At 43.1% G+C, this 16,049-nt stretch overlaps 1 protein-coding gene across 2 annotated transcripts; it reads right to left on the bottom strand.

The window, feature by feature from the left end:
• Positions 1-324: 324 nt before the first annotated feature.
• vps16 (vacuolar protein sorting 16 homolog) lies at positions 325-14,560 on the bottom strand (the record flags this gene model as incomplete). Of its 2 annotated transcripts, XM_039793201.1 has the most annotated exon segments (13): positions 325-668; positions 934-1,037; positions 1,438-1,534; positions 1,940-2,022; positions 2,122-2,208; positions 3,224-3,301; positions 4,499-4,603; positions 5,097-5,194; positions 6,986-7,094; positions 7,342-7,476; positions 12,274-12,382; positions 13,125-13,160; positions 14,433-14,560. In XM_039793201.1, coding segments are annotated over 13 exon segments (1,311 nt in total), but the record flags the coding sequence as incomplete, so codon positions are not given.
• Between the last annotated feature and the right edge of the window lie 1,489 nt (positions 14,561-16,049).

Genomic DNA, 16,049 nt, shown 5'->3' on the forward strand with positions numbered 1-16,049 from the left:
CACGCTATAACGTGTACTCTGTGATAAAAGTACACATTTGGAAAGAAGACAGAGTTAAGTGAAAACGTAAATCTACCTTATTTAAAGTTGTAGAAGTTTTAAACGGGTCCAACAGGTGTACTCTGCTCGAGCTGAAGGCTCCGCCCCTAAAACCAGCTGATGCTGCGTTCAGGGGGTGTGGGAACAATAGGACAAACGTCACGTGAACCCCTGCTGCTGTGTGTATATGTGTATATATCTATGGAACAGTAACAGCTGGATGTGGAAGGTGACGCCGACACATTTCATTTCCTGTTACCCTTTCAAAATAAAACGTGCATCTGGTTCTCTGTTGAAAGGCTTTTATTGTGAAGCAGCAACAACAGGAAGTGTTTACAGTTCTGATACACACAGAGGAGGGGGGGGGGAAACCACTGAAGAAGAAAACATGTTTAAAGTAACAATTAATATCTCAATACGATTACTATATACATCGGCTAAGGATCACTTTCTGGCAGCGGACCTTCTGCTGTTTCTGTGGATGGGATCACTTTTTGGCAGCCGTGGCGGCGGCGCGGTTCAGCCGGTCGACCAGCTGGCGGTCGGAGGCGGGGCATTTGGCGAGGACAGCGGCGAGCTCGGAGTCGCTCTTACGCTCGATGGCGGCGTCCGCAGCGCCCTCCAGGTCTCTACAGAGAGAAGAAGAAGAAGAAGAAGAGTAAGCGTCCACGCCACGGCAGAAATTACCAAAAAACGGCGTTGAAGGAGCGCCAGAAATAACGGAGAAAAAAAGTTTCAATAAAGTTTATTATAAAAAAGCCAATAAAGAGTTGAAAACGCAGTTAAAAAAAGTCTTTAAAAACACTGTAGAAGTGACATGGCGTCTCTGGGCGGCGTGATGATGTCACCGTGATGATGTCACCGTGATGATGTCACCGTGATGATGTCACTCACCCGACGGCCAGGTGGGCTTTGACCCTCTGCTCCGGCGTAACCTTGGAAACGTACTTCTTGGCTTCGTGCTTGTTGTTGCTCTTCATGCAGACCTCGACAAACGCCTGCAACAGAGAATCATGGGAAACGTAGTCAGCAGAGCTCTGAATCATGGGAAACGTAGTCAGCAGAGCTCTGAATCATGGGAAACGTAGTCAGCAGAGTGTACTACAGAGACAGAAACCGCTCTGAATCATGGGAAACGTAGTCAGCAGAGTGTAATACAGAGACAGAAACCGCTCTGAATCATGGGAAACGTAGTCAGCAGAGTGTAATACAGAGATAGAAACCGCTCTGAATCATGGGAAACGTAGTCAGCAGAGTGTAATACAGAGACAGAAACCGCTCTGAATCATGGGAAACGTAGTCAGCAGAGTGTAATACACCTTTAAGGTTTTGGGGTTTTCTGGTTAAAGTTGGAGAGTTAACTCTAAAATATAAAAAGGGGGCGGGGCTTCCTCTCACCAGGTAGCCAATGGGAGACTTCTTGCTCTTTGAGAACTTCTCTAACTCCTCCCACTCCTCTTTCTCCGCCAGAGACTTCAGCTTCAGCCACCAAAACCTGCAGACAGACAGGTAAAGAGACAGACAGGTTACAGAGACCTCAGCTTCAGCCACCAAAACCTGCAGACAGACAGGTAGAGAGACAGACAGGTTACAGAGACTTCAGCTTCAGCCACCAAAACCTGCAGACAGACAGACAGGTAGAGAGGAAGAAAGACAGGTTAGAGAGAGAGACAGACAGGTTAATAACAGACAGACAGGTTACAGAGAGAGACAGACAGGTTAATAACAGACAGACCTCTTGTCAGGAACTCTGAAGTCTCGGTACAGGTTACAGAGAGGGTTAGGGTTAGTTAATAACAGACAGACAGGTAGAAAGACAGACTGACAGGTAGAGATACAGACAGACAGACAGGCAGAGAGACAGACCGGTAGAGAGAGAGAGACAGATAGAGAGACAGACCTCTTGTCAGGAACTCTGAAGTCTCGGTAAAGCTGCTCCGCCTGTTTGTGGAGTCCCAACGCCAGCAGAGCCTCTATGGTCGCCTGCACACACACAGGAAGTGACATCACAACCCAGGATTCTAATACTGAAGCCCCGCCCCTTTACCTGCAGAGACAGTCCCAGAAGCCCCGCCCCTTTACCTGCAGAGACAGTCCCAGAAGCCCCGCCCCCTTTTCTTCGTCCAGTTTGCGTTGGATACGTAGGAGACGCATCTCTTCCTCCGTAGCCTGAAGACACAACATTTAAATTAAAGAAAGATCATTTTAGTTTAACATGAAACAACATCACCAGACTCCATGTCAGTAATCAGGACTTTTAGCGTGTATAGAGCCAGCATATCTCCACCAGACTCCATGTAAATAATCAGGACTTTTAGCGTGTATAGAGCCAGCATATCTCCACCAGACTCCATGTAAATAATCAGGACTTTTAGCGTGTATAGAGCCAGCATATCTCCACCAGACTCCATGTAAATAATCAGGACTTTTAGCGTGTATAGAGCCAGCATATCTCCACCAGACTCCATGTAAATAATCAGGACTTTTGCGGTATAGAACCAGCATATCTCCACCAGACTCCATGTAAATAATCAGGACTTTTAGCGTGTATAGAGCCAGCATATTTCCACCAGACTCCATGTAAATAATCAGGACTTTTAGCGTGTATAGAGCCAGCATATCTCCACCAGACTCCATGTAAATAATCAGGACTTTTAGCGTGTATAGAGCCAGCATATCTCCACCAGACTCCATGTAAATAATCAGGACTTTTAGCGTGTATAGAGCCAGCATATCTCCACCAGACTCCATGTAAATAATCAGGACTTTTAGCGTGTATAGAGCCAGCATATCTCCACCAGACTCCATGTAAATAATCAGGACTTTTATCGTGTATAGAACCAGCATATCTCCACCAGACTCCATGTAAATAATCAGGACTTTTAGCGTGTATAGAGCCAGCATATCTCCACCAGACTCCATGTAAATAATCAGGACTTTTAGCGTGTATAGAGCCAGCATATCTCCACATGTAAATGGGTGAATTAAGGGTTTATTTCAACCAAACCAGAGTGGTGATTGTTGGAACAGTGGAAAGATGAACCAAGACGGCTTTTGATAATTTGATTTAGTTTCTTTTTAATACTGGATCAGTTTGAACAAGAGAAGTTAGTTTTAATATAAACCATTAATACTAATATTAATACTAATATTAATACTAATTTTAATAATAATAAAGTTTTACCTTTGCAGAGAACTCGTTCTTGGCCTTGTTGTATTCATCCACAGCAGACTGCAGGAGAGACAGACGGCTATCTAACCTCTGCAGACAGACAGGCACACAGGTCAGAGAGACAGACAGGTTAGAGAGACAGACGGCTATCTAACCTCTGCAGACAGACAGGCACACAGGTCAGAGAGACAGACAGGTTAGAGAGACAGAGGGCTAATCTAACCTCTGCAGACAGACAGGCACACAGGTCAGAGAGACAGACAGGTTAGAGAGACAGACAGCTATCTAACCTCTGCAGACAGACAGGCAAACAGATCAGAGAGACAGACGGCTATCTAACCTCTGCAGACAGACAGGCACACAGGTCAGAGAGACAGACAGGTTAGAGAGACAGAGGGCTAATCTAACCTCTGCAGACAGACAGGCACACAGGTCAGAGAGACAGACAGGTTAGAGAGACAGACGGCTATCTAACCTCTGCAGACAGACAGGCACACAGGTCAGAGAGACAGACAGGTTAGAGAGACAGAGGGCTATCTAACCTCTGCAGACAGACAGGCACACAGATCAGAGAGACAGACGGCTATCTAACCTCTGCAGACAGACAGGCACACAGGTCAGAGAGACAGACGGCTATCTAACCTCTGCAGACAGACAGGCACACAGGTCAGAGAGACAGACAGGTTAGAAAGACAGGTTAGAGAGACAGACAGCTATCTAACCTCTGCAGACAGACAGGTACACAGGTCAGAGAGACAGACAGGTTAGAGAGACAGAGGGCTAATCTAACCTCTGCAGACAGACAGGCACACAGGTCAGAGAGACAGACAGGTTAGAGAGAGACTTCTCTCTGTAGAGTAACTAGAGCAATGGATTACTAGAGTAATAGATTACCTTCTCCCTGTAGCTGGCTGTAATGTGGGAGTAACTAGAGTAATGGATTACTAGAGTAATAGATTACCTTCTCTCTGTAACTAGCGGTAACGTGGTAGAGTAACTAGGGTAATAGAGTAACTAGAGTAATAGATTAGTAGAGTAATAGAGTAATAGATTACTAGATTACCTTCTCCCTGTAGCTGGCTGTAACGTGGTAGAGTAATAGATTACTAGATTACTAGAGTAATAGATTACCTTCTCCCTGTAACTAGCGGTAACGTGGCAGAGTAACTACAGTAATAGATTACCTTCTCTCTGTAACTAGCGGTAATGTGGTAGAGTAACTAGGGTAATAGAGTAACTAGAGTAATAGAGTAACTAGAGTAATAGATTACTAGAGTAATAGATTACCTTTTCTCTGTAACTAGCTGTAACGTAGTAATTGGCCAGTTCCTGGTGATCATCGTCCTGGTTATAAAGGTCCTTCAGAGTTTCCTGTTCCTGCAGCTTACAGAACTACAAAACATACAAACACACCTTTATTAACACATTACAGAACTACAAAACACACAACACACCTTTATTAACACATTACAGAACTACGAAACACACAAACACACCTTTATTAACACATTACAGAACTACAAAACACACAAACAACTTTATTAACACATTACAGAACTACAAAACATACAAACACACCTTTATTAACACATTACAGAACTACAAAACACACAACACACCTTTATTAACACATTACAGAACTACAAAACACACAAACACACCTTTATTAACACATGATCATCTAAACAGAACTACAAACAATTTTATTAACAGATTATTACAGAACAGAGACTAACCTATCAGCTTGTTTGTATTAACAGAGACTAACCTATCATATGTGTTGTATTAACAGAGAGAGACTAACCTAAGAGGGTGATGAAGGTGATGAAGAGGAGGGTGACCTACCTGTCTAGTAAGGAAGAGGAAGGTGATGAAGATGACCTACCTGTCTGTAGAGGCTGAGAGCGACCGGTTGGTTCCTCAGAGTCATGAAGAAGTCTCCTCTGTTCATCTCGTTCTTCAGATACGTCACCACGGTGTACACTAACCGGGATAACAGGAAACAGGAAACACTCTGAACACTAACCAGGATAACAGGAAACAGGAAACACTCTGAACACTAACCAGGATAACAGGAAACACTATGAACACTAACCGGGATAACAGGAAACACTATGAACACTAACCAGGATAACAGGAAACCGGAAACAGGAAACACTATGAACACTAACCGGGATAACAGGAAACACTCCGAACACTAACCAGGATAACAGGAAACAGGAAACACTATGAACACTAACCGGGATGACAGGAAACACTCTGAACACTAACCAGGATAACAGGAAACCGGAAACAGGAAACACTATGAACACTAACCGGGATAACAGGAAACACTCTGAACACTAACCAGGATAACAGGAAACCGGAAACACTATGAACACTAACCGGGATAACAGGAAACACTCTCAACACTAACCAGGATAACAGGAAACCGGAAACAGGAAACACTCTGAACACTAACCGGGATAACAGGAAACACTATGAACACTAACCGGGATAACAGGAAACCGGAAACACTATGAACACTAACCGGGATAACAGGAAACACTCTGAACACTAACCAGGATAACAGGAAACAGGAAACACTATGAACACTAACCAGGATAACAGGAAACACTCTGAACACTAACCAGGATAACAGGAAACACTCTGAACACTAACCGGGATAACAGGAAACAGGAAACACTATGAACACTAACCAGGATAACAGGAAACACTCTGAACACTAACCGGGATAACAGGAAACAATCTGAACACTAACCAGGATAACAGGAAACAGTCTGAACACTAACCGGGATAACAGGAAACACTATGAACACTAACCAGGATAACAGGAAACACTCTGAACACTAACCGGGATAACAGGAAACACTATGAACACTAACCAGGATAACAGGAAACAGGAAACACTATGAACACTAACCAGGATAACAGGAAACCGGAAAGAGGAAACACTCTGAACACTAACCGGGATAACAGGAAACAGGAAACAGTCTGAACACTAACCAGGATAACAGGAAACCGGAAAGAGGAAACACTCTGAACACTAACCGGGATAACAGGAAACAGTCTGAACACTAACCGGGATAACAGGAAACAGGAAACACTATGAACACTAACCGGGATAACAGGAAACAGGAAATACTATGAACACTAACCGGGATAACAGGAAACCGGAAAGAGGAAACACTCTGAACACTAACCGGGATAACAGGAAACAGGAAACAGTCTGAACACTAACCAGGATAACAGGAAACAGTCTGAACACTAACCAGGATAACAGGAAACAGTCTGAACACTAACCAGGATAACAGGAAACACTCTGAACACTAACCAGGATAACAGGAAACACTCTGAACACTAACCAGGATAACAGGAAACACTCTGAACCCTGAACAATAATACTGTGTGTATATAGTAGGGGTGTCCCCGACTAAGGATTTACACATTCGATCAGAATAGTCGAATCATCTGTGTGTGTGTGTGTGTGTGTGTGTGTGTGTGTGTGTGTGTGTGTGTGTGTGTCTCTGTGTGTGTGTGTGTGTGTGTGTGTGTGTGTGTGTGTGTGTGTGTGTCTCTGTGTGTGTGTGTGTGTGTGTGTGTGTGTGTGTGTCTCTGTGTGTGTGTGTGTGTGTGTGTGTGTGTGTGTGTGTGTGTGTGTGTGTGTGTGTGTGTGTGTGTGTGTGTGTGTGTGTGTCTCTGTGTGTGTCTGTGTGTGTGTGTGTGTGTGTGTGTGTGTGTGTGTGTGTGTGTGTGTGTGTGTAGTAGACTGACCGAGGTCTGTGTCTCCACTCTCCACAGCTTTGCTGAGCGCCAGCTGACTCTTCTTCATCTTCAGCAGCAGAGGGACCTGCTCCCCGGACCGAGCCTCAGAGTCCAACAGCTGACAGAGGAGATACAGAGACAGACAGACAGACAGACAGACAGACAGACAGACAGACAGACAGACAGACAGACAGACAGACAGACAGAACCATGTTTACATGCTCTTATTCTGAAAAACAGCTGACAGGAGACACACACAACCATGTTTACATGCTCTTATTCTGAAAATCAGCTGACAGGAGAGACACACAACCATGTTTACATGCTCTTATTCTGAAAAACAGCTGACAGAGGAGACGCATTACCTTGATGGCGAGCTCGGTGCGTCCACATTCGTAAGCTTTAGCGGCGATGTCCGAGTAGGAAACACCAGGCGAGTCTCCCACCTTCACACACACTGCTCGGGCAATGGCCTCGTCTGATAGGTCCTTCTGCTGCACCTGGACACGCCCACAAACATCCCACAGGTCAGTTACAAGAACGAGCCACGCCACTGGACACAGCACGGCGCAGAGAGAAGCCTGATTGGTTTATCTGGCTCTGGGGGCGGGTCTTACACACGTAGATTAAAAAACAGTCGGGAGATAACGTGAGGTCTCACATTCAGAGAGGTGAGACAGGTTACCTTGTAGAGACAGGAGGGAGAGACAGGTCAGACAGGACAGAACAGAGACATGTGAGACAGAGAAGAGCGACAGGTGAGACAGGTAAGAGAGAAAGAGGTGAGACAGGTAAGATAGAGAAAGGAGAGACATGTGAGACAGGTAAGACAGAGAGAGAGAGGAGAGACAGGTCAGAGAGAGAGGAGAGACAGGTGAGACGGGTAAGAGAGAGAGGTGAGACAGGTAAGAGAGAGAGAGAGGAGAGACAGGTAAGAGAGAGAGAGGAGAGGTGAGACAGGTAAGAGAGAGAGGTGAGACAGGTAAGAGAGAGAGGTGAGACAGGTAAGAGAGAGAGGTGAGACAGGTAAGAGAGAGAGATGAGACAGGTAAGAGAGAGGTAATCAAATCAATCAAAACCTTTTATTACAGACTCAAGGTCCAAATCACCCACAACAATACATATCCATAAACACACCTACACACACACCTACACACCAACATACACACCTACACACAACTACACACCTACCTACACACACACACACACCTACCTACACACACCACTACACACACACACACACACACACCTACACACACCTACACACACACACACACCTACCACACACTACACCTACTACCTACCTACACACACAACACACCTACACCTCACACACACCTACCTACCTACACACACACACACACACACACACACACACCTACATACACACACCTACCTACACACACACACACACACACACACACACCTACCTACACAACTACCTGCCTACACACACCTACCTACCACCCACCATACCTATACCTACAAACACACAACCCCACCACAACACCACACACCACCACACACCACACACACACACACCAACACCCACACACATATCACCTACACAAACACCACCACACACCACCAACACCACAATTCCACCTACACCCACACACACACACAATTCCACCACACACCACACACACACCACCAACACCACACACACACACATCATCACCTACACAAACACCACCACACACTCCACAACACCCCACACACACACTCCACACACCACAAAAACAAAAAAAACTTCCACACACCCACACACACACACATTCCACACACACACCTACCAACACCCCAACACACAAAAAACACACCTACCACACACAAAAAAAAAACAACCACACACAACCACTCAACACTCCACACACACACACACAATCTACCCACACACACACACACACAATACCAATAACACTCCACACACATTCCACCAACACCACACAAAACAAAACACCCCACAACATCACCAAACCCACACACACACACACACCACCAACACACACACACACACACACACCACCCCACACACACCCACACACACAACTCCACACAATCTACTCCACACCACACACACATCCTACCCACACACAATCACTCCACACACTCCCACACACACCCCCCACACACCTACCACACACCTCCCCCACACACATCCACAAACATCATCTCCATTCCACACACCCCACCACAACATTCCACTATAAATAAACCAAAAATAACCATACATCAATCATCTACACCCACATCATCATCATCATCATCACCTACTCATTATCAATCATCATCATCATCATCTTCCACATCATCATCATCTTCCACTCATTATCATCACTCACTCACTAATATCATCATCATCATCAACTCCACCAATACTACACCTACCCACACAAACATTCCACCAATAATACTGACCCACTACCTACACATCAATATCATCCAATTCCACACACACCCACCTACATACACACACACCCACCTACACATGTAATAAATATAAAAACAAACAAATAAAAGAAAATAAACAATTTAAAGAGAAAGACAATGATTGGTCGACAGGAGACAATCAGAGTGTTTCCACATACAGGATTGGTAGCGCGTAGTGCTCAGGCGTCAGTTAAGCCCATCATCATCATCATCACCACCATTACTATTATCATCATTATCATTATTATTATCATCATTATCATCATTATCATTATTATTATCATCATCATCATCACCACCATTACTATTATCATCATTATCATTATTATTATCATCATTATCATCATTATCATCATTATCATTATCATTATCATTATTATTATCATCATCATTATTATTATTATTATTATTATTATTATTATTATTATTATCATCATTATCATCATCATCATTATCATTATTATTATCATCATTATTATTATCATCATTATTATTATCATCATCATTATTATCATCATTATTATCATCATCATCACCATTACTATTATCATCATTATCATTATTATTATCATCATTATCATCATTATCATTATCATCATCATCATTATTATTATTATTATTATTATTATCATCATTATTATCATTATCATCATTATTATCATCATTATTATTATTATTATTATTATTATTATTATTATCATCATTATCATCATCATCATTATCATTATTATTATCATCATTATTATTATCATCATTATCATTATCATCATTATCATTATCATCATTATCATTATTATTATTATTATTATTATTATCATCATTATTATTATTATTATCATCATTATTATTATCATTATCATCATCATCATTATCATTATCATTATCATTATCATCATTATCATTATCATCATTATCATTATTATTATTATTATTATTATTATCATCATTATTATTATTATTATCATCATTATTATCATCATTATTATTATCATCATTATCATCATTATCATCATTATCATTATTATTATTATTATTATTATTATCATCATTATTATACATATCATCATTATTATCATCATTATCATTATCATCATTATCATTATCATCATTATCATTATCATTATCATTATTATCATTATCATTATTATTATCATCATCATTATTATCATCATTATTAATATTATTAATATTATTAATATTATTAATATTATTATTTCATTTGGTGACCCATTGAGCCCACACATGAATTTAAACATGAGGTTTCTTAAAACGTGATGAAAGGTTCTCACTCTTTCAACCACCAACATCTGACCTGCTCTCCACCATCTTGGTCTAGTGAGTAATATTCTCGTTGTGTCGTTCTAGACTTTCATTTAAAGACTTTTTATCGTTTGACCACGACCGCGCAGATAGAACGGCGTTCGATATGCTTAGAACAGTATAAACTATATACTATAGGATAAGGTACAGGCTCTCAGCTGTTCACTACCGAGTTACCAATCACGCACCAGTATTACAGGCTCTCGGCTGTTCACTACCGAGTTACCAATCACTCACCAGTATTACAGGCTCTCAGCTGTTCACTACCGAGTTACCAATCACTCACCAGTATTACAGGCTCTCAGCTGTTCACTACCGAGTTACCAATCACTCACCAGTATTACAGGCTCGGCCGTTTCTCACCGAAGTTACCAATCACGCACCAGTATTACAGGCTCTCGGCTGTTCACTACCGAGTTACCAATCACTCACCAGTATTACAGGCTCTCGGCTGTTCACTACCGAGTTACCAATCACTCACCAGTTTTACAGGCTCTCGGCTGTTCACTACCGAGTTACCAATCACTCACCGGTATTACAGGCTCTCAGCTGTTCACTACCGAGTTACCAATCACGCACCGGTATTACAGGCTCTCGGCTGTTCACTACCGAGTTACCAATCACTCACCGGTATTACAGGCTCTCGGCTGTTCACTACCGAGTTACCAATCACGCACCAGTATTACAGGCTCTCGGCTGTTCACTACCGAGTTACCAATCACTCACCAGTATTACAGGCTCTCGGCTGTTCACTACCGAGTTACCAATCACACACCAGTATTACAGGCTCTCGGCTGTTCACTACCGAGTTACCAATCACGCACCAGTATTACAGGCTCTCGGCTGTTCACTACCGAGTTACCAATCACGCGCCAGTATTACAGGCTCTCGGCTGTTCACATCACCGAGTTACCAATCACGCATTGTTACAGGCTCGCGCTGTTCACTACCGAGTTACCAATCACTCACCAGTATTACAGGCTCTCAGCTGTTCACTACCGAAGTTACACAATCACTCACCAGTATTACAGGCTCTCGGCTGTTCACTCGCCGCAGGTTACCAATCACTCACCAGTATTACAGGCTCTCGGCTGTTCACTACCGAGTTACCACCAATCACTCACCAGTATTACAGGCTCCGGCTGTTCACTACCGAGTTACCAATCACTCACCAGTATTACAGGCTCGGCTGTTCACTACCGAGTTACCAATCACTCACCAGTATTACAGGCTCTCGGCTGTTCACTACCGAGTTACCAATCGCGCACCAGTATTACAGGCTCTCGGCTGTTCACTACCGAGTTACCAATCACGCACCAGTATTACAGGCTCTCGGCTGTTCACTACCGAGTTACCAATCACGCGCCAGTATCACTCCATTACCAACCCCCAAAAAAAGGCTGAGACACTATTGCCCCACTTCAGTAAGAGAGAGGTGAGACAGGTAAGAGAGAGAGAGAGAAGAGACAGGAGAGATAGGTAAGAGAGAGGTGAGACAGGTAAGAGAGAGGTGAGACAGGTAAGGGAGAGGTGAGACAGGTTACCTTGCAGGAAGCCCAGTGTTTGAGGACTCTGCTGACTCCCTGATAGTCTGGGATCTTCAGGTACCGACACACCTCTATCGCTAACGGATAGAACTGCCGATACACCAACCTGAGAGACAGACAGGCAGGGAGACAGACAGGCAGGGAGACAGACAGGAATAGAGAGAGAGACTCACAAGTGAAAAAATATCTCCACCAGAATGTGGCTGAAGTATCTTCAATACTTTGATCACAGCAATAACCTTTATGGAAGCAGAATACAGACAGGTAGAGAGACAGACAGGTAGGTAGAGAGAGATGTAGGTAGAGAGAGAGACAGACAGGTAGGTAGAGAGAGATGTAGGTAGAGAGAGAGACAGACAGGTAGGTAGAGAGAGAGACAGATAGAGAGAGACAGACAGGTATGTAGAGAGACAGACAGGTAGTTAGGTAGAGAGACAGACAGGTAGGTAGAGAGAGACAGGTAGGTAGAGAGAGAGACAGGTAGAGAGAGACTGACAGGTATGTAGAGAGAGAGAGGTAGGTAGAGAGAGAGACAGGTAGAGAGAGAGACAGACAGGTAGGTAGAGAGAGACAGGTAGGTAGAGAGAGAGACAGGTAGAGAGAGACTGACAGGTATGTAGAGAGAGAGAGGTAGGTAGAGAGAGAGACAGGTAGAGAGAGAGACAGACAGGTAGGTAGAGAGACAAACAGGTAGGTAGAGAGAGAGACAGACAGGTAGAGAGAGACAGACAGTTGGGGAGAGAGAAAGACAGTTGGGGAGAGAGAAAGACAGGTAGAGAGAGAGAGAGACAGTTGGGGAAAGAGAGAGAGACAGACAGGTAGAGAGATAGACAGGTAGGCTGACTGACCTGTCGATGAGAACCTGTAGGGTCAACTGTTTGAATCTGAGGTCAGAGGTCAAAGAGGTGATCTTACAGCTGATTGGTTGGTGGTATGAAATGTGTGTGTGTGTGTGTGTGTGTGTGTAAGGATACTGTGTGTGTGTGTGTGTGTGTGTAAGGATACTGTGTGTGTGTGTGTGTGTGTGTGTGAGGATACTGAGTGTGTGCATAGTGTGTATATAGTGTGTATAAGGATACTGAGTGTGTGTATAGTGTGTGTATAGTGTGTATATAGTGTGTATAAGGACACTGAGTGTGTGTATAGTGTGTGTATAGTGTGTATAGTGTGTATAGTGTGTATAAGGATGCTGGGTGTGTGTATACGGTGTGTATAGTGTGTGTATAGTGTGTATAAGGATACTGGGTGTGTGTATAGTGTGTGTATAGTGTGTATAGTGTGTATAAGGATACTGGGTGTGTGTGAGAGGCAGTCCGACTCCTCTCTCTCTGACAGCGTGTGTATAGTGTGTGTATAGTGTGTGTATAGTGTGTATAGTGTGTGTATAGTGTGTGTATAGTGTGTGTATAGTGTGTGTATAGTGTATGTATAGTGTGTGTATAGTGTGTATAAGGATACTGGGTGTGTGTATAGTGTGTGTATAGTGTGTATAAGGATACTGGGTGTGTGTATAGTGTGTGTATAGTGTGTGTATAGTGTGTGTAAGGATACTGGGTGTGTGTATAGTGTGTGTATAGTGTGTATAGTGTGTGTATAGTGTTGTATAGTGTTTTTTGTGTTTTTTTTTTTTTTTTTTTTTTTTTTGTTTTTGTTGTTTTGTGTTTTGTTTTTTTGTTTTTTTTTTTGTTGTTTTGGTGTTTGTTGTGTGTTGTATGGGTGTTTTATAGTGTGTTAATGTTGTGTGTATATAGTGTGTATAGTGTGTATAAGGATACTGGGTGTGTGTGAGAGGCAGTCCGACTCCTCTCTCTCTGACAGCGTGTGTATAGTGTGTGTATAGTGTGTGTATAGTGTGTATATAGTGTGTATAAGGATACTGGGTGTGTGTATATAGTGTGTATAGTGTGTGTATAGTGTGTATATAGTGTGTATAAGGATACTGAGTGTGTGTATATAGTGTGTATAGTGTGTATAAGGATACTGGGTGTGTGTGAGAGGCAGTCCGACTCCTCTCTCTCTGACAGCGTGTGTATAGTGTGTGTATAGTGTGTATAAGGATACTGGGTGTGTGTGTATAGTGTGTGTATAGTGTGTATATAGTGTGTATAAGGATACTGAGTGTGTGTATATAGTGTGTATAGTGTGTATAAGGATACTGGGTGTGTGTGAGAGGCAGTCCGACTCCTCTCTCTCTGACAGCGTTCAGGACTCTGAGTTCTCTGCAGGTCGACACGAACGCATCAGGACTGAAGTCAGTCAGGAAACACTTCCCAAAGGAGGCCGCCTGGTACACACACACACACACACACACACACACACACACACACACACACACACACACACACAATACCACACACACACACTCCACACACCCACACACACACAATACTAAATTGCATTTTAAAGGGTGATAGAATGACTTATATAGGTATTTATCACGTTAAAGGGGTGATGGAATGATTGATATGCAGGGTATTTATCATGTTAAAGGGGTGATAGAATGATTATATAAGGGTATTTATCATGTTAAAGGGGTGATAGAATGATTATATAGGGTGAAGTATTTATGCGAAAAGGGGTGGATGGAATGATTATATAGGGTGGATGGACAGAAGGAGATAGAATGAAGGACACGTGGATGGAATGAGGAAGGACACAAAGAAGTGGTGGAGAATGAAGGACACAGTGAAGGTGGAATGACAGGAGTGGCTGACAAAAAGGTGATGGAATGGATGACACAAAAGGTGGATAGAATGATTATATAGGCATGGACAGAAGAAGGAATGAGAAGGACACAGAAGGTGGATAGAATGAGAAGGAATAGTGGAATGGAGGAGCAAGGAAGGTGGAGGAATGGAAGGAAAAGGAAGGACAAGGTATGGACACAAGGATAGAATGAGAAGGACACGTGGAATGGATGGACACAAAGGTAATAGAATGAGAGAAGGACACAAGGAAGTGGGGTGGAGGAATGGAAGGACACAGAAGAATGACAGGCATGACACAAAGAAGGAAAGGAATGGACACAGAAAAAGAATGACATATAGTATGGACAGCATTAAAGGAAGGAATGGATGACACAGAAGGGGTGGATGGAATGATTATATAGGTGGAAGGACAAAGAAGGTATGGAATGGATATAGGGACATGACACAAAGAAGGAATGGAATGACATGGACACAGAAGGTGGATGGAATGGAAGGACAGTGAATGACAGGGATGGACACAAAAAGGTGGATGGAATGAGAGTAGGGGTATGGACAAAGAAGAATGGATGGACACAAAGAAGGTGGATGGAATGGACAGAGTAGAAGGACATAAAGAAAAGAATGATTATATAGGTATGGACAGGTATGGAATGATGGAGTAGGGAAGGACAGGAAGAATGAGAAAAGGACAAAAAGGGTGATGGAATGAGATGGACACAAAAGGTGGATGGAATGGATGACACAGAAGGTGGATGGAATATATAGGAAGGACAAAAGAATGGAAGGACACATGGAATGGATGGTGGATGGACACAGAAGTGGAATGGAAGGACATAAAAATGAAGGACAGGGTATGGAATGATATATATGGACACAGAAGTGAAGAATGAAGGACACAGAAGGGGTGGATAGAATGGACATGAAGGGGGTGGATGGAATGGATGGACAGGTGGATAGAATGAAGGAAGGGGTATGGAATGATAGGTGGACAGAAAAGGTGGATAGAATGAAGGACAGAAGGGTGGATAGAATGGACAAGGAAGGGGGTGGAATGGAATGGAATAG

Source organism: Perca fluviatilis, chromosome 24 (genome assembly GCF_010015445.1).
Source record: "Perca fluviatilis chromosome 24, GENO_Pfluv_1.0, whole genome shotgun sequence".
NCBI lineage: Eukaryota > Metazoa > Chordata > Actinopteri > Perciformes > Percidae > Perca > Perca fluviatilis.